Source organism: Sturnus vulgaris, chromosome 6 (genome assembly GCF_052056855.1).
Source record: "Sturnus vulgaris isolate bStuVul1 chromosome 6, bStuVul1.hap1, whole genome shotgun sequence".
NCBI lineage: Eukaryota > Metazoa > Chordata > Aves > Passeriformes > Sturnidae > Sturnus > Sturnus vulgaris.
In genome coordinates this window covers 41300839-41321143 of record NC_142248.1, presented here as the reverse complement: position 1 = coordinate 41321143, position 20305 = coordinate 41300839, and the positions used below count along the sequence as shown (strand labels likewise).

Here is a 20305-nt window from a genome sequence, read left to right as displayed (position 1 = left end):
GGGATATCCACCACCCTTTCCAGGGCAACCTGTTCCAGTGGTTTACCAGCCTCAGCCCCATAGACTGCAGACTAAAATAAGTCTGGGGAGGTGATGTTTGGTGGTGATGACTCAGACACCTACAGGCACTCAGAAAACCTGGCTAAAAGAACTCCCTTCTGCTGTAAGGATTATTTGATCCTTTTCTGCACCTGCCCAAACTGGAGCCCAGTAATGCTCACAGTTATTTGGGTGGGTGGCCTCTTTGCAGAAGAAACAGACATTCCTGCCCTGCCCTTCTGCCAAAAAGGAAGAAAAGTCACCAAAAAACTCAAATGCAAACTGAAATTTTTCTTTGGAGAACTGTGGATAGTGAAATGTGTGGAGGCTACAGAAAGGACACTCAGTTTGCAGGGAAAGCTGACTGCTGAGGGGGATGTTATCTGAGCAATTCATCACGGTATCTGAAATGTCAGGAGTGGAGGCCTGGGTTCAGTCCAGGGAGTCTCCATGGTCCTAGTTGTTATTGAGAATAAAGACTTATTAACCCAGGTCAAGGAGCCACAAAACGTGCCCTTGGAAGGAGGAAATACAGCACCAAGAGATTTGCAAGGCTTAGCTACTTTGGGTTTAACACGATGGGTAATAAATCTGTGTGCAGTACTGTGGTGGATCCTGACCACTTGGGTTTGTCTGAAAAAGCTGAAATAATCCTCCATTTAGTACTTTATTTTCTTGTGGTACAGGTTCAGCGGGTAAAGGTGGTATCTGGAAACTGAAAATCCGCTGAAATAAACCCTTTAAGTGGAGTGCTGTTTCTGCAAGGTTTTAGTGTTTTCATGCAGCAGTTGAGTTTTGCTTTTGTTTGGTAGCTTTGAATTTAGTTTGAAAAACTAATTCCTATATCCTCTTAAGGATTAACTTCATCACACCCCTAAACACTTCATCTGTTTTGTTTGTTGGTCTTAAATCCGTGGGACTGTCACAGCAGGCAAGATGCATGGGCTGGACTGTGACTTGTGTAGATGACCCTTGTAATTAGGGATTTCAGCTGTGGCACTGTGGGCTGGGGATGAAAACAGCCCTGAGTTTAGCCTTGTATAATTGTAGTTTGACATTTTTAGTTTGCTAAATGCTTTCATAACTAAAAGGGGTGTATTATCCAATAGAGGAAGAATATTAATGTTGACACTGTTGGCAATTAAAAACAATCCTGGAAACTGAATTTTACTTCTCCTGATTGCTTTTGAAATAATTTGTTTTTCAATGTTACTTTAGGATTGGTTCATTTATTAGGTATTTTTTTCTTGTGTGACAGTGAGATAATTGCTATTTATTTTTTATCCTGCAAGCAATTATAATCAAAGCAGCCAAATATAGAGTCTGCTTTGACCTGGAATCAGAGTGACCTGTCAACATGAGGCTACTGTAGTCTTCAGCTTTTCAATTTAATTTTATTTCATAGGCACTCACCAGAATGTATTCAGCAGGGCTGAAAAAATTGTGGGTAGAGTTTTCGGTGTTCATTAATTACAGCGGTGCAGAGCTGAAGAAGTGGGCAGATAAGAACAACTTTGAGTTGGTTATTAATAGCAAAAATCGTGATCTTTTATCTAAGGTTGGGTGGACTGTGTTGGGCCAATGTCCCAAGCGGTCAGAGGAGGAGATGCTGGCAGGCTGCCAAGGGAGGGGTAGCTCCAAATTAAGGGAAAATTGCAAACAATTGCCTCTAGGGAGTTTCGGCAGCCAAGTTTTGCTAAAAGGAAGCAGAAGATACTTTATTTTTGAAGTTAGCAGTTTTAAGGTAATATTGAAACACATGTACACATAAGACTGTAGAAGTTGTTTTCTATTATGAAAGAGCAGAAGGAAGGGGAACAGGACATCCACAACTGTGTGTAGCAGGAATAAGAGAATGAATATTAAATTATAGTGAGTAAATAATGCTGTTAAGTAGTACCTGGAAAGAAATTTGGAGCAGGGAGCAGGGCTCTTGAGACTGGTATAAGCACAGAAGCCAGAAGTAAACAGCTCTGCAGGGGGTGGAAGGGTACCATTTTTCAGCAAATTCACTGCTTACATGCCATGTTTGATATAGTTATGGTGGGGAAGCCACTGTGTGCCCACAGATGGGAAGGAAGTAAGACAGTGCTCTGTGACCAGATCCTTAACACTAGCATGGGATCAGGGCAAATGGCTGATTTGGGAAGTTATGTTTAATGGTTCTTATTAATTTCCAGCTAAAAGTGCGAAATGCAAATCCACAATACCATTAAAGTCATGTATTGAAATGCAGCAGCATCTTATCTACATGAAATGATGTCACTGGTAGCAGTATTATATTCTGGCAGTGGCTTCCATTAAATAAAACATTCTTCAGTGACATGTTGCTTTTCCACGAAATTTCTCTTCTCACTTTAAACCAGAGTTTTTTGCACTTAGTGGGAGCACTGCTTTTGTGTCTCATGGATTGGTAGCTGCTGCAAGACTACCACAAAGCTCCTGTCCCAAGTTCTTTCCATGTTTTGTACTGCAGTGTTTGGATTTGGCCTCCAGTTTAGGACAGTGCAGATATGTTGGGATGTTGTGGGTGCTGCTGGTTGAGGTTAAGACGTGCCTTGCATCACTGGCTCATCCCCCTCCTGTCTGCTGGCATCAGTGCACGTGTAGTTGCCTCCCTAGCCGAGGTCTGTCAAAAATATCACAGGCTTGTGCAGGCTTTTTTAATAGCAGGGTTATTTTGATGGCTGTATGTTAGGGAATGACACCTTGGCAGGTGCAGTGGAAGGTGAGGGGGAAGCAGAAGGGAGGGGAACAGAACTGAGTCAGGGGGGAAGGAACCAGCTCCCCCAGTTCAGCTGGGGCTGGAGGAGCATTTCAGAGCATGTCTTTGCAGCAGCAAAGAATGGGTATTTTGGAGGCTGAGAGTGGCATTTGTGTTGTGCTGAGGTTCTAGTGCTGGTAAAGTTTTACAATCCATCAGTGACTTGGAATTGGCAATTTCAGATATGCTCTTGCCCGAGGTCACTTTACATGCAGGGTCTTTTTAGAGAGTAAGGTTGGTGCTCAGAAGTTCAGCTCCTGAAATGCAACATTTAGAAATCTGGGAGCAATGAAGAAGTTTCGTTTAACAAGCTGGGGAGGGAATTCAAAAAGGTATGCCAAATTCTCTCCTGAAAAAGCCTTCTTTTAAGTTTAAAGTTTATTGCTTTATCTTGACTTTCAGAAAACCTGCATGAAACTTCCTTGCCTTTGAAAGCTTGATAGAAACTCTTGAAGTACTTTGACTGAAACAGAAAATTTAATAGTGAGGCATTTTGAACACCGAACGATGTTTGTGGGCAGGTAATTTAAACAGGTACTAATATGAAACAGGGTTGTACTTGAAAGGCTACAACTGGTGTACACACATAAATGGGGTGGAATATCACTGGGAGCAATAAAATCTAGGGATGCTTCATACTTCTTTCATTGCAAACAATTTTTATGGTATGGCCTGTGAAGCAATTGAAATGCAGAGAGCTGGCACATCACTAGATTGATAATTCCTCCTGCTACTTACAGCTTATTCTCAGTACAGATGTCCCCATTTCTTTCTTTCTATCACATTAAAGTTTCTTGTCTGCTTCAATTTCATGCCTTCCTCAAATGTAGCATTTTTCAAAATTGTCCCTCCAATTTATTTTTTTTTCCTCTTTAAAAGTTTATATCAGATGAAACCTAACTGCTAGTTTCTTTCGCAAGGTTTACACTTAAATTTTTAACAAGCTCGTTTTTAAGATTGGTCTTCCTTGAGAGAGCACTTGGCTGATCCATCAATAATTATGTAGTAATAAAGCAACTGTGTAAAAATGGCACCTTCGTGCTGAACAGATTGGTTTGGAGAGCCACTGACAAAGATGAATGTTTAGTACAATTTACTACTTTTGGTTCTGCAGATGCAATAAAGCTATTTTCTTTTTGGCTTAAGTGTCACAAAAAGTAATTTCCAATTGTGGAATCTTTATGATAAGGATGTATATCTAGGAGAGCCCAGACTGACTTTCAAATACCAGCAGGAGTTTGCAATGCTGATAATTTAGGAAAAGAAATAAGCAGAACATTTTTTACTTCATTTCATTACTGAAAAATATTTTTAAGCATTTGCTGGGACAGGACACACAAGGAACCCTACAGTACCATGTAGTTAGTCTTCTGAATTAATTGCTATAATATTAATTGTTGATTCTTCAAAAATTGGCAAGTTTGCTCATTCTCTTTGCTGTATCCAAAGATTTCTAATGTTGATTTTACTACAAGGTGAAGGAAAATGTGATGTCTAAAATTAAAACAAAAGCCTGAAATTGTCGTCCTTGTTTCCTTTTTTTTTTTTTTTTTTTAAGTGCCAACGCAACTAATGCTGTGATTTGGATGATTTGTCTTGTTCAAATCTGTCCTGTCCTTTTGGGCAAATTGCAGAATAACGTATTGTGTAAATTTTTATACATTGTTTTGGTCAGCCAAGCTGGTTGATTTTAGTGTTACTGCAGTGATGAAATTGTCTCCTGGTAGCAGCTGAGAAACACCTTGAGAATTAAACCTTTGTGGATGCAGATGTTGGGATCTGTGTCTCCACAGCCTCCAGCCAGCTCTGGGTGCTCCTTTGCTGGATTTCCCCCAGGAGATGCCGGGCCATGGATGTCTTGGCACAGCCACAGTGCCTGTCAGTGGTGTCAGAGCTATAAGGTGCTTTCATCGACCTGCAAACCTCTTCTGGCCAAAGGCCAGAATTCCTGGGTTCTTTCCCATTGCTGCCAGAAATAGTGACTTGGCTGATGTTGGGTCTGTTCCTCCTGGTTTGCAGGGAGGGGTGCAGGTGGTCCTGCTCCCAAAAAACCCTAGAGTGGCAAAGCTCCAGCTTCATCCCTCGGTCTCTGGGGTGATGGCAGAGCTGAGCTCCACATGCCTGGTTTGAGCTGTCCCTCAGACCAGTTTGCTGCCACAGCCCTCAAACCTTTGTGGCCACTTGCAGCTACATCAGCAAACACTCTCAACCCAGGTCATTCATTTCAGCTGGCAGTTGCTGACAGTAATGTTCCTTTGCTTGGCTTTATTTTAGCATTTAATGATTTTTATGTTGGTTTGGATGGCGTGAAGGGAATTGCATGGGAGTGTTTTGTCTGGACTTTAGTATTCTCTGCTTTACCTTGCTAGCAAGATTTAAAATCTTACTCCTTCAGCAGACAGGGCTTTTGTCTGTGCATCTTGCAAGCTCTTCCCTCACTTGTCCCTTCTATTCAGTTCATTATCCTGGGCTTATTTCACTGCACAGTTCATAATGCTAAAGTTTTCTATGGAAAGAGTTTGCCTAGTTAAAACTAGCATAAGGAGCAATCCATCTATTCTTACCTAAAGAGTTAAATAAATAAAATATAAATAAATGTCTATTCCATAGAAGAGGATGGTAGATCTGAACTTGAAATCATGATCAGGTGGGATTTTGTAATGAAATAATAAAATGTTATTCAGAACGTATTTTCAGAAGACAACTCTGGTTTCGTTAATTCAAAATAAACTTCCCTGATTTCAGAGAAATTAGTATTATCTGTGGTGCTGAATGTGCTTAAATAAACTGGTACAAGAAAAGTACATCACTGTCTCCCAGAGAGGGCTGTGGACATGTAGTCATGTTCCTGAGAATGAGTGCCATATACTGTGTGTTATGGAGGACCTGGGTTGAGCTCCACAGAAAGTGTCATTACTCAGTTAATTAAAGAAGAACAACTCTGATACTGTGCCATATGCTGTACAATAAAATGGCTGCATGGCAGAAAGAGCTATGAATCCTTCTGGTATATGTGGGACTGAGACATGATTTGTTACTTTCTGCCTTTGCCACACCGTTTTAAGTCAAGAATGAAGAATTAATTACATGTGGATATGGGACCTTACCTTTTCCAGTGAGCTCTTTGAAGTGTTTACCAAGTTTTTGAGACTTAATAAAATCTTTCCAAATTCTTTGCTTTGCTGTGCATCTAATCAACATTTAGGCAGGGTCCTCTGTGTGCCTGTAACCTGCAGAGGATGGCCAGATTGAGGAAAAACTGTAAAATCAGCAATGCAGAACTTAGCTAAAATGACATATGAAGTATAGTCCTGTTAGTATATAAACTTTATATACAAGTCAGATGTTGAGATTAATCATAAGGACAGGTTGCACAAGCAGATGGCTGGCCTTTCTGATAGCCATTAGCTTGAAGGGCTGCCTTTGAAGCCGGGTCCATGCTTTATAGGTGAATCATGCTGCTGGGCTTTGTTGGGAAAAGGTTATTTCTCCAGCTCCACCAAAACCTCCTGTGCACGAAAGTGCCTTTTTTCACTGTTCCTGGAGGATAAGACAAATTATTCTCCAGGAACTTCTCCATAACTTTCTTCTTTTGGAGAGTCAGAGGGCATTCCAGCGCTGTAATGGATGGATCTCAAGCATATGGAGTACACATGCTAATTGTGCTGTGCTTATGGATCAGTCTGTCCAAATGCCAAGGCCTCAGAGCTGCTGCAGGCAAAATGTTAAAATCCTTCTCCTCTGCCTGCTGTGCATCTGGGAGAAGGTTCATTGCAGTCACTAAAACATGGGGAGAGGAGGAGGAAGTGAGGGACAGAGCCCATGCCTGTCCTTCTGAGGAGTTTGTGCAGGAGCTGTGCTGTGCTGTCTGCAGCAGCATGTGCTGCAGTGTGGCCAGGTGACCGAGGGAGCTTGCTGTGCTCCTGGAGCCAGGTAATGCCTAAACTTTGGTCTGCAGACATCCTTACATGCTTCATATATACAGCTGCCTGAACGGACACAAAGCTGCCTTGGTCCTTGGAGCAGGGCTCCTACAAGAACTCTGTTTGTCCAGAGCAAGATAGAGAAGTACTTTATCGCCCACATGTTTCTCAGCCATTAGGCATGGTCAGAGACAAAAAGATAGCACTTCATCTAACAAGAAACTGTGCAACTGCTGCAATTTTTATTTTAAAATATGGTCTGTGCTGGCAGCAAGTCTCTACTGCATAATGACTGATGGTCTCACCACAGATCTGCATTTCTGTAGCTGCCACCTTTTAAGAATTCAAACCAAGTGTCTCCTACTTCCATGTTTGTAAACCCCAACTGGTGATCCTGATCACCAAACCAGTCAGCATCTTATGTGTCCTTTCTCTCTGCTCCATGTCTCTGATGGTCCTGACAACATGAACTCTGCCTGGTACCTGCTCTGGGTCCAGCCCCCATCCACCTCAGAGGATTTCCTTTGGGCCATGTTCCTACCTTGCTTTTGATAGGGGAGCTTCTGCTCTTGCCTGTTATTCTATTTAATAATAAGAATAAATTTTTATCTTCTTTTTCCTCTCCCCTTCTCTGTAATTCCCTGCTTGCTATTTCTCATTAGCAATGAAGGAAGGAAGAAGCTGGGTAACAAAATGAGAAATTTCTTACCTAATAATTTTCTTTCAGTTAACAGCTTCTCACCATTCAGCCCACCCGGACAGTGTGGTAAATGGCCAGGACACAAATTGATTTTTTTTCCTCTAAATAAAGACTTGGGTATATAATTTAATACTCTATATTTTGATGTTGTCTTAATGCTAATAATTTTCTGCTGAAGCATTTCTGTAGTCTGGGTAGCTTCTGGTGGCTGGTGCTGGGCTTGTCACCAGATCTACCATAGACAAGCTCTGAACCTCAAAGGAGAGGGTAGAAATCAGCCCACCTTTGCTGAGAGATGTTAAGGGTGACTAGACACAAGTTATAAGTAGAAAGTTCAATGAATTTCACTTTCTTGCTGATCTGGGTAAGTTATTTTCGTAGGCCGTTCATGATCTGGAGCAGCCCTTCGGTGCAGTTTGTGTTGGAAGGGACCTTAAAGATCATCTAGTTCAATCTCCCTGCCATGGGCTGAGATGCCACCCACTAGATCAGGTTGTGTATATTGTATACTTACATGTCTGTATACATTTAAATTTTTTTTCCTGGTGGAACAGAAATTGACTCACAATTTAAAAAAACCCCCAACTATAATAGTCCAAGCAAAATTCTAGGGTTTGCTTTTAAGTTCTTTGTAATGCAGAGCTCACCATTGCATTTTATTTGGTGTGGGGGGTTACAGGAGGAGATTTGCTTCTCAATAAAACACGTGCTGGGGTGGCTGAGCGCTGGCCACAAGGACCCTGTGCTTGCAGGGAAGGACAGCAGAGCATTTAGCACCCACAGCAAGACCTGGCAGAGTTGCAGAAATGATGCTGCAGCACTTAAACATTGAGCCAGCTGTTCCCTTTGGGGCTGGCTGGGGTGTAAAGTGCTCTTGCTGTTTTACATAGTGGTCTGTCAGTATGGGGAAAGCGAGCTGCAGTGGGATCTGAGCCCGGCTGCTTTGCTGTCGGCTCTGCAGGGTGTTGGATTGCCCTCACCCTCTGCCAGAGATAACGACAGCACTCTGCCCTGGTGGGGCTGGGAGAGGGGAGCTGATTGAGATGATGATCAGTTCTTCTCCTTGCTCTCTCCCTTTGTATAAACTGTTACTCTTGGATCCCCCTGCACAGATTTTTAAAAAATGCAGAAAATACAGGCCAGAAGGTACCAAAAAAACGAGGGCTGTGGGAAGGGAAAGGGGAGAAAGGATGCCAAGAACAGCATAAAAGGCAAAGGAGGAAAACACAGCAGGGAATTGTTGATCGGCTGGAAAAGCACAATAGGCAGGGGAAATCTGTCTTTATAGTTTTCATTTTTAAAAAGTTTTATGCCCATAACTGTTCAGGCAGGAGGGGATGAGTGTATGAATGTAGGCTGAGGTGTGTGTGGCACCTCTGGCACAAGTGCCATGGTTGGTCTTGGCATTGCTGGGTGCAGAAATCACAGGCTGGAGAAAGGCTTGTGTCTGTGCATGGCAGCTCTTACAATTTCCAGTGTTTGGCACTGAAAAATGTCATTTGTGGTAGCTAGGTAGTATGTTTCTGGGTGAGTATTGGTCAGTTTGATTATTGGCTCCATCAGCAAAAGATAACTCTTTTGATACTGTTCAGAGCAGCTGTTCTCTGAGCACTCAGTCATGGCAGCGGGGTTGCAAGCTCAGAAAAGAACGACAGGTTGCAACAAGTGGGTTGCATAAACCATGCTCTTTTCCATTGTTTTCCAAAGGTGTTGGGGGAATATGAACGTTATTCCAGAAGAAGAACATCTGCTGCTGGTTTTGAGGACAGTGTCAAGATGTTCTTCTGTTCAAAAGCCTAATTTTCAGCTGTATTTATTTTGGGAGGTTGAAAGGGTTTTTTTCTTAAGGGCTTTTTATGTTGCTATGTAGTACAATGAACATGAGCTTACCTTTTCAAAGAAAATTCTTCAGAATCAGAAGGGTTTTGTTTATTACTGGACTGGTTTTGTACTACTTACTTTGAAAGAATATATATTGCAGGGAGGATTTCTGGAAAGAATGGAGAGATTAGCTGTTTCTCTGAAGCATTATGTTTAAGTTAATAAGTTTCCATGTCTGTTAGACGAGTGGTATAACCTCTAACTGGATATAAAATATGAGGATGTGGTTTGGTTAGATCCTCCATGGACTATGAGATGAAACAATAGCATTTGTTTCAGTATGGATGAAAAGGAAAGCAGCAGGGTTGGTGGTTAGGTGTTTTGTTTTTTTTTAATTGAAATCTAATTTATAAAAAATATGTCCACTATCTAATAAAAGTTCTGAGTGATTGACTGCAGGAAAAGCTTTTCTCATAATTTATTCCCATATATCATTAAGCACACAAATCTGAAATTCTGTCCCTGTGACAGGGTAATGGGACCACTGTAGGAAGGTGGCTGATGGGGGAAGGCTGTTGGGTGTCACTCAGCTGTGCAGGACAGACAGAGCATCTGGAGCTTGAGTCTCAGTGTGGGGAAATGGATGCAGGAACTTAAAGATGGGTTTCTAGTTCTGTGCTGCATTAAGGCCCAGTGCTGTAGGAAAATCTGCCTGCAGCAGATGAGCCCGGTGCAGTGTCTGCAAACCAGCCAGGGCTCTGCTTTGCTTTGTGAGAAAGTCCTATTTTCAGTAGACAGGAGTGAGGACAAAGCTGATGGGCTTGTACATCCCGGCTTTTGTACAGGCTGACCTTGCACGCGCAGCTGCGATAGTCGAATACATGGAATTTCTTTTATTCTATTAAATCGTGCGCTTTCCCTCTTTGCCCTTCATTTGCTTTGCCCCAACACTTGTTGCAGTCCCAGTGTGAGGAGCTGGCCAGGGGCACTGTGCAGGGCAGGGCTGTGTGCCCTGGCCCTGTCGGGCAGCCCGGCGCCGCCGGCAGCGCTTCCCACCATCCCTCCTGGGCAGCAATGAATGTTTCTGGGAAGACGGGGCCTCGCTCTGTGTGGTGTGATCTGTTTGCTTTCTCTGAGGAGCTAGCAGGCTGGAAACTTGGCTTTGGCTGGAGTGGACCCCTTAACCTTGCCTTGGCAGAAGGAAATAATAAAGTGACAGACTTCATTTATCTTTATGCTGTGTGCATGGCCTTGTGTGCTCCGTACACCACCAGACCTAAATCCTGGTGTCGATTTGGCACAGTGAAGGAGTAGGCTGTAATTTTCAAGGTGGCTCCAGGTACAATAAAGTAAAAAACATTTTCTCTTAAATACAAGCATAAACGTCATGTGTTTTGTGACCTTATTTTGTCAGCAAGTGCAATTAATTTTGCTCTGTCCTTACGTCTTGTTTTTGTGGAATATTTCTTCTATGACAGCACCTGATTATGCTGCCAAAGGTGAGCTGGGGGAGCTGGAGCCCTTGGCAGCTGCAGGATGCATGCTGTGGGATGGGACCATGGCAGGGCGGGCTGGGATTGCACAAAGAGGTGCCTTACCTGGAGCAATGGGGTTGGCGACAGCTGGTTTGGTTTGGCAACCAGCCAGGATTACCTCCCAGCCTGCTCTGGAGGGAGGCTCCTGCGCTGTGTTAGTGAAACTCGCAGTGTTCTCTGCTCATATGGCCCCTCAGACTCTGCTCACACCTTGATGTGTGAGCACACCCATCGATCCTTGTACTCCATCCTGGGCTGCTGCTGCAGTATTTTCACATCCATTTCTCTTCCCTGCCCGGTTCCTACAGCACCATCACCACGGCACTGTGTCTGCCCAGCACTGCTCCCCTCGCAGTTACCCACCCTTAATGACTGTTCCCTTCATGTCCCTCTGTGAATCAGTTATCTCCCCCTGCAGATGGGTTTGTGTCCCCTCTGATCAGCTAATCAATTATATCCTGGCACAGTTGTGCAGTTCCTTTTTTGATGCTAAGCCACCGCCTTCCCTTTGCGCTCCCCAAAGTGGCACCGACATCGCTCATCAATTTGAGATGTTAAAGCATTTCTGCCCACTGGATCCCTCCGATGGTCTGTGGGAGCTTTCTGTGGCTCCCATTGGATTTAATTCCTCCCTGGAGAGCAGCAATCAATCCAGTGTTTCTGCTGCCGCGGGCTCAGGTTGTTTGGTTTGTTGCTTGAGGATTTTTGTAGCTGAAAATGCATCTCCCAACTCTTTTCAGATTTCGTTGTGCTCTAGCCCCAAAGTATGTCTTAAATACTGGAAGTGCTTAGTGTCTGGTGTTGTGCCAAATAGGTGGAAAGGTTCTTTGTTTAAATTCTTCGCTGTGAAACGGTGTGATGAAGGATGTATTTGCTGCATAGGACCAGAGGACCAAATGCCTTTCTATTATATCTGCTCTAGAGGATTTCCTGGGAAGTGTTCAGCCTCCATTTCTGTCTGTAAGGAAATCCTCTTATCTGGGCAGAGCAATAAATAGTGCTGCCTCTTGTAATAGAAACAGAAAAACATATTCTTCACGTGGCTGTTTTTAAAAATGCGGGGTTTAAAATATATGGGCTGGAATGATTCTTCTGTAATAAGTCCCCATAATAGTGCACTATGTATACATTCTAACTAGCTGCACAGAGGTGGGGAGAGGGGCAGAGGGTGTGTTAAAAGATGGTTTAGTGTGTATTTAGTAATGACAAGAACAGTAAATAATCCTACAGGTTTACAAACCTAATCCCCAGTGTCTGATTGTAGCCCTCATGTTTACTGGAATTGGTTGGAAGGGCGTTAAAAGGCTGTAAGGGGGAGGGTTTGGGGGGAGTTTATTTTGAAATTTTTGGGGAGCTGGCTGGATGATTGATGGTTTTAGGTAGTATGAATGTAGCTGATTCAGTACCTTGATGGAAAGCTCTAGAAGTGCCCGTCCTCCTCCACTTGCTACAGAGCTGTTGGGTGAGGATGGAGTAGGCTGGTCCTTGCTCTGAGCTCTTCCTGGTGATCCTTTTGTTTAACAACTGGATTTGTAGGGAAGGGGAGGAGTGTTGTTGTTTTTAATGCCCAACTTATTTTTTTGCCTGTGCCCTGCAGTAAAGTGTTTTTTTTCTTAACAGAAGAAATCTGTGATGTCTCAGAGCTGTGCCACGTGATGCTACTGCTTTTAAATAAGCTCTTAAGAGGCTGGACCAGATGTTGGCCACATCTGTGTTTTCATTTCATCGAACATTTCATTTCGACCCTTTTATTAAAAGAGAAAATGATAATTTGGAAATCTTTGAAAAGTTTAGCAGCTGGGGAGATGTTTCTGGTATATAAAAAAGCAAAGGATTTGCTTTCCATGCCCTGCAGTGAGCTGTGCAGCATCAAGCAGACAGATATTTGTGGCTGGTAGAGTCTACTCCTGTTGGAAATGATTGCCATGGAAATTTTCATGCCAAAAAGGATGTGTTTTATTTTGAATTGGCATTCTGTAATGAAACATGTAGGTTTTTTTCCTCAGTGAGAGCATTAAACTAGGGATTTGAAGGTACCTTCACTTCTGAAAAACCCATTTAATGAATGCCTATCGCCATGGCAGGAAAAAGGAAGATTTGCAGGCAGAGGGATATCCTGCAATTACTCCCTCTGCTGCTGTTATGGGGGTCTAAGAAATGCTTATTACGTGTAACTTGCTTCTGGATTCTTCTCTGCAATTTAACAGTTGGAGAATGAGTTTTCTGTCCCTGTTGCTAATTGATCCAATGAGAAAAACTGGCACCTAATTCGGTAACAAGTTATATTTAAAATGACAAGTGAAATTGTTCATGGTGCCTGAAATTGCATCGTTTTCAGTCTGGCGTGTTAGAGCTGTATAAGAGAACAGGCACCTACTGTACTGTGACATTAAATTTTAAACCTCTGATCCAAAAATATAGCGAGCTATAGGAGGAGCAAGGTGTATAATGATGAAAAGCAGTGGTAGCTTGATTTCAGCGGGATACTTTTATTGTTTTTAAGATGCTTTGGCAGTTTTTACTACAATAAATATTGGGATCAATTTTATATAAAGTTGAACAGTGAGTATGTCCGTCACCACTTCCAAGTTTTGTCTTTCTAAGCTATGATTTTCAGAATTTACTAGTGGTTTTCAAAGTTGGCTATGTTTTTCTCTGTCCATAATTCCAAGCCTGTGTTGACAGTAGACAATGTAGTTTGTCTGGTATAATGAATAGTGAAGAAAAATAAATCCTGTATTCATGCAGGTAAAACAAATTGAAAATTTGAGGGTTTTCTCCCAAAAAAACCCTTGAGGAAACAAGGGGTAGATAATGCAATGAAGGTGGAGGCCATCTTTCCTTCTGTCCTACAACTTGGTGTTTAAAGTGCTACCCAGAATATGGGAGACCCAGTCTGAGTCCCATTTTTGTATGAACTCCTTCCAACCTAGGAGCCAGGTTATCCTGGTCTGGACTCCCCTTGCACTCTGCTGTTGATCTGTTTCATTTTATATGATGGAACATTTCTTGGACCCAGGTGGACCATCTCCTGGGAAGGTGTCTCAGGGAGTGGACTACAGTATTCACTCATTTCCTTGGTGGAAATTCAGCCGTTTTGCTCACTGGAAGTTTCTGTCTCAGTTCCAACAGGGGAGATGTACAGTACTGTCTTGCAGAATATCCTGCACTCCCTTGGTTGATTCCTCTCCACTCTTTGAATGTTCATACTTTGCTAAAAGAATTTCAGTCAGTTGCATTTAAAACCACTGAGATGTATTTTGTCAGCTTGGTTTTCCTCCCCATCCTGAAGCCAGGGGGTGCTTGGCCATGTCCTGGGGGTGCATCCCTGCCTGGCTGGTAGCAGGGTGTCTGCATGAGGAGCTGCTGGCACTGGTGCAGAAAATTCTGCTTTTACTGCACCGTGCAGAGATCAGACCAGAAGAAAAACATATGTACTGATCAATTATGTAGTTATTATCAAATCTTCTGCACTTCTAAAGTATTTTGGGGATAAAGGGTTGTAAAGTAAATCTGGTGCCTGGGACTAACGTGCAATTAATTTCTAAATGTAACCACAGTGAGAAATGTTCTTTAAAGCCTCTTTGGTCAAATCAGCACCAGATTATCCAAACTGGTAAACTTGATATTACTTCTGTGAGACAATCTCAGGAAAAAAAAAACCCAAACCTTAGTGTTACAGAAGGCTGGAGCACCTCTGCTATGATGAAAGGCTGAGAAAACTGAAATTGTTCAGCCTGGAGAAGAGAGGGCTTGGGGGTGACCCATCTCCAGCCTTTCAGTACCTTAATGAGCTACAAAAGAGCTGGAGAGGAACCTTTCACAAGGGCATGTAGTGACTGGATAACAGTGAATGGCTTCTAACTGATAGAAGGCTTACATTGGATATTAAAAAGAGGTTGTTTACTGTGAGGATGGTGAGACACTAGAATATGTTGCCTGGAGAAACTGTGGATGCCCTGTCCCTGGAAGTGTTCAAAGCCAGGCTGGATGGGACTTTAAGCAACCTGGTCTGGTGGAAAGTGTCCTTGCCAATGGCTGGGGCTTGGAACTAGGTGGTCTTTAAGGTCCCTTCCAACTGAAACCGATAATTCTATGCTGTTCCTTGTGACAGGATATTTTTGAGGGGTTAAAATCCATTTTGCTTGTAGCTTGGGGTAGAAAGTATAAAACTTTCTGTTGGTTTAAGGTGGATTTTGAAAAGCCGTTTGTGAGTGCTCAGTGGCTGATCCCAGGGAATGTCTGTTGAGTTGAGCAGTCCTACCCTTTGCACCCCCTCAGGAAGCTCAGACTTTATTCCTGACCAGGTGTTTTGGTTGGATTCCCAGCCCTGTGATTTCATGTACTTTTGGCAACTGGTTCAAACCCCTGAGTTTAGCCAAGCAGATCATTGTTTTATCTTCTGGGAATGCTCTTAATTCCAAGCTTTGCTTGACTTTACCATTTGGTTGCCATGACCTGCCATTGGATCTAGAGCTGCTGCTGGCATCACCCTCCTCTGGTCCAGCACTGTGCAGGAGCTCCAGGCTGAGGAATCAATCCATTCAAAGATCTTGGTTTGTGAGGAGACACATCCTCAGTACTGGGGAGTGGGAACTGTGAGCATGCCAAGCTGTTCTGCACCACTTTGGTTTGAATTTGTTATTGTTGATTGTTGAAACTTAATTTGTTTATATTTTTCTGCAAGTGAACTGGTGAGGTCATCCCTTGTTTGATCTTTATTAGATGTAATGGAGATGACCAAGAAGATTGCTTCGTTCCCCAGCATAAGTCTTTGTTAAATAATTTGTTTTCTTCTCTACCTGGACTACATTAATAGTGTATTACTATAGTTCTTTAATGTGATGTGGAAAATCAGGTTTTGCAGCTGTATGCTGTGCCAGTCCCAAATTAAGCCTCAGTTCTGTGCTGTTATGCTTTTTAATGGACTGAATATTTGAAAATTTGTTTTCAGAAGTCTTAATAACTACCAAACTAGCAAAATTGCAGTGAAACTGTAATTACAGAAAGTCAAGAAGAAAGCCATGGTGTAACTGTCAGGAGTGATCTGTGCTGCTTCCCTGAAAATAGAAAATATTTTCTAAGTCATAATTTAGAGATAAATTACTGACCTATATGCTCTGACAGAGAAATTTTTGTTATGATGAAAGAAAAGTGGTCATCATTTTGAAATGGTTTCCCCTGCTTCCTGCTGAACATTTGTGGCTGTAAATTAAAATGCGTGAAAAAAAGGCGACTGGAAGTCTCTGGCAGATTTTTAGTACTGATGAAGACTGTGCTTGTTCCTGAATTTTAAATTAATCCAATGTGGTGAATTTGTGTGCATGAAGTTCTGTATTGAAAATATTCAGCAACACATTAAACCTCCCGGATGAAAGCAGAAGGATGCAAATCTCTGAAGGACAGTCCTGAAGTTTTACATTCCTGCAGGACTGAAGTTGCAATAGATTTTGGACAAACATAGGGGCTGATTAAAATCTGTTCTTTTCTGTAGGTGAGAATACAGGAGATGGTGAATTAGACCTGAGTGGAATCGACGACAGTGAAATAGATCGGGTAAGGTGCTCTGTTGTCCCAGGTGTCTCTTATCCTGATTGTCTGGATATCTGAGAAGGACAAAATGGTCCTTACCTGGTTTATCCTCTCTCTGCAACAGCCTCTTCTCTCTGATCTATAGAGAGGTTTGAGCAATTTCAGTGATCTGAAATCTGATGTTCATGCAGACCTGTGGATTTGGTGTTCCTTGCCCAAGTTATAGATATATATTTATGAGGCTGCTGCTGCTGCTGCTTTTAACATGCTGGAATAATTATGTTTTAGAATGTCTTTTATTCCAAAGGAGAACTTTAAAAAGTTTGGTGGAGCTCTAAATTCATTATTTAATTAAGATAGATTCAACATAGGAGGCTGCCATGGAAACCAAACTGTAAAACCAGCATGTGCAGCTCCTATATACTTCCAAAGATTTCTGTAATGTTTTCTGGATTTATTTTTATTTGTGTGGCAGCAAAAAATACCATTTAACATATAGACTGAGTGGGACAGACACATGGCTGTGGAAAAGGTCTTTCTGGATGCCACATGGCTGGTCAGCACTTGGACACTTGACATCTGAGCCCGATACCCTCTCCAGCTGCCACACTGGTTTACAGTGTCATTGGAACAGATAATGCCAGTGCTAAAAACTTCTTTTGGGGTACAAAATCACTGAGACTGATGAGGTTGCACAGGAATTACTGATCCCCAAAGCGTAGCTGTGAGGTGGGATTTGCTAGGCTGGGCATTAGGGTCTCATGATCTGAGTGAACACTGGATGGAGGGAGCAGGGAGGCTGAGGTTTTTCACCATAGCCAGTCCATAATTTAAACAATCACAGGGGAAGAACACATTTTCTGCTCTTCCTAGGTTCTGTGTTGGGGTCATAACTCTGCTTTTATGACTTCATGTTCATTTCTGTGGCAATAGACTGTAATATTGTTAGCCCAAGATTATGAAATCTCTGAAAGCCTAAGAGGAATGAATAACTGAGCTAGGAAGAAATGGATTTTACTGTTATGGCCCACTTTTAATAGAAGCAGATGAAAGAGTGAAAATATTGGTCTGATAAACCAGGACTTGCACAGCCATTTGGTTGCCTGCTTGGGCCTCAGAGGAAGGACTCCTCCCTTAGTTTCATTTGACTGGAATTATTTTTCTTATGAAATCCTAGATGTACATCTTACTTTGGAGAAAATCAGAATGCTTGGACCCAAAAGATGGAGAAACCTCAGTTAGCTTTTCTTGCACTTAAACATAGTTTCACAAGTCTCAGGTGCACTGCTTGAAATTCAAGTGTCTTGTTCATGATGGATGACCTAATTTGTCTTCATTCTGCTGTTCTTCGCTCCCAAACAGCATCGTCTGTAGAGAACTTTTCATTGATAATTGTGATAAATACTGGGTTAATTTTTACACTGAGGTCGTGTACAATTAAGTAATTGCTACCTATCTGTCTTACTTATTTCTATGATGCACCTGAATAGTCCTAGATGTATTTTACAGCTCCAATCCCACTAAAGATGTTACCGAGACTGGGTGGAGTTAACTGCCAAATGTCTACATGTGGTTAGTGAACCCAGCAGTCTGAATCTAGAGGGATAAAGCTCCAGCAATCTGAGCTGGTTTCCTACACACAGATGTGGCCATTGAACTAATAATCTCAGTAACTGTGTACAGCTTTGCAGAAACCTACCCAGAAGACACATGTTTTTGTTTTGGTTGCACAGGGCAGTGGTTCCCGTCCTGTTTTGAATTACAGACCACCATCAACACACAGAATTACTTACAGACAACCACGTTGTCATGATAACCTCTTGTATCATCTGAAAAAGATCATAAACCCAGGATCATTTTTGTTTAATTAACAGACCATGTATAATGAGGCCTGGATGGTTTTTGGTCACATCATCATAGTTTGGAAACCAAGCACTGTTTTTCGTTAACAGGTTTTTTTGCTTGTGCCAGCTTCAGATGTTACTAAAAATGCTTTCTGATTGTCATATATCACTCATGCTTTCTTTTAATGTATTTTTAAAATGGGATATAGATTGACCTTGCCAGTGGTTTTTCAGTTCAGTTTTGCTCTGTGGTTTTCAATTTGATTTCTGAAAGTAGATAAATTTGTTTTCCCTTTTAGTATATACTTAATGAAGCTGAAGCTCAGATAAAAGCAGAGCTGTGGATGAAAGAAAATGCAGATTATTTGAAGGAACAAAAAGGTAAGTAAGTATGTAGGACTGAAATTTGCCGTTTGCCTGGTGTTGCTGAAATATGCAGTTTTGTGTAATCTTCATGCTGGTTACCCTTTTGTATCTTTCAGAAAAGGAAGCAAGAATAGCAAAAGAGAAAGAACTTGGGATTTATAAGGAACACAAGGTATTAAATTGTGTGTTAATTGTGTCTGTTTGCAAATGTCCTGGAAATTAATTATATCTGCTGATCAGCTCCATGTAGATGTATGGGCATAATGGTGCAGGTCACCACTGAAGGAGCAAAGGCTACAGTACATCTGTACTGTACATTACATACAGTACAGCTGTTACTGGATGGCAAGGCTGTGTTTTTTTAGGTGGTGTATAAAACACTTTCTTGCCCAAACTTTTATTTTAAATTGCTATTATGAGAAAATTCTGTGCATGTCAAAGTCAGAGCTAGCTCTTTGCATTTATGATTGCTGTTCTAATTGCTTGCTTATTAAAATACGGGTTTTAAGACATGTCTGATTTTTTTTTAACATGTGCATGGGGAATTTGTTTGTACTTGCCATAACTTCAGTGGCTTTCTTTGCTCTTACAATAATGATTTCTTTATGAAGAACTGAACAGATCCTTGTTACAGTCACTTGAAAGGGTATTTTGTTCTACCTTTCATAAAGAATGCAACGGTTATGTTAACAAATGGCATGTCCTGTCTCCATGTTTAGCAGTTTAAAGCAGCCTAATTGGCCGTATATTCACAATTTACAGCATTAGTATTTTGTGTAATTGAGCAAGTGACAAGTCAAATCTTCCACATGCAGCTAAAACCCATGTTAGTTTTTAGTGTGTATATCCCCTATCTTTCTTTCCGACTAATGCAAAAGGCAGAGTTTCCTGCTTCCCCTAGGTATTTCAACAATAAAAACAAAACCAGACAATGAAACACTGTTTTATACTTCAGAGTTTCTCATTCATCCTGCGTTTATGCAGACGTGGCAGTCTACCAGCAATTTTCAAAATTGTATAACTCATTGGCACTGCCGAGTAGCCCAAACACCCACTTTTTTGTTCGGACAACACAGGAGTTTTTCTCTAACCCTTTATTGTTTCTGACAGCTCGAGTAGAACTTGATTAATATAGTGCTTTCCAATTTCAAGGTAGCACTTGACCCATGTAGGTAAACAGAGGGGCTATTATCCCTTAAAAAATAAATCTCCTGCAGAGCTTGGTGTTAAAACCTTCCTTTGAATAGGAAAATGCCAAATGAGAAACAGAGGTTCTGGGTTGTATTTTTTTATTTTTGTACCTACCCAGGCATGGGACATGGCTGGAAATGTTCTCTGGTGTCATTCCTGGTAGCCTGGCTCTGCACAGGATCAGCTGGGCTGGCAGCCTGTGCCTGGGACAGGCAGCTGCAGGTGACAGTGCTCCCGTGTCTGCAGCCTCCTGCCCCCGTCCCTCGGTGCTGATGCCAGCCCAGGCTTGGGAAGCTGCTCCTGCTCCTGCTTGGACCCTTTTCAGTGTGGAGGAGGAGTTAGGCTCTACCTATCCACGCTGCATTCAGATCTAATAGGAAACACGATTGCCATTCTGACAGGGAGTTGTCAGTGCTCTGGGGAGTCGTGACCCAGCTTCACTCTTGCTTTAAAGGCACTTTTAGCACGGGAGATTCTTTATTTCCATGCTGGGTGGTGCTGTGAGGTCCCTATTCCTGTAACAGGAGTTCACTCCCCTTTTTTTTTCCACACGTGAAAAATGGCCCATCCTTCTTCTTCCTCTGTTAAGT

At 42.1% G+C, this 20305-nt stretch overlaps 1 protein-coding gene across 1 annotated transcript in view; it reads left to right on the top strand.

Moving 5' to 3' along the window:
* The window catches only part of BRF1 (BRF1 general transcription factor IIIB subunit), a 172025-nt gene that overhangs the window by 107832 nt on the left and 43888 nt on the right, over positions 1-20305 (top strand). The window contains exons 12-14 of the mRNA XM_014871337.2: positions 16277-16338; positions 18458-18539; positions 18641-18696. Of these exons, the coding sequence (XP_014726823.2) occupies positions 16277-16338; positions 18458-18539; positions 18641-18696 (200 nt within the window). The remainder of the gene's footprint in view (positions 1-16276; positions 16339-18457; positions 18540-18640; positions 18697-20305) is intronic.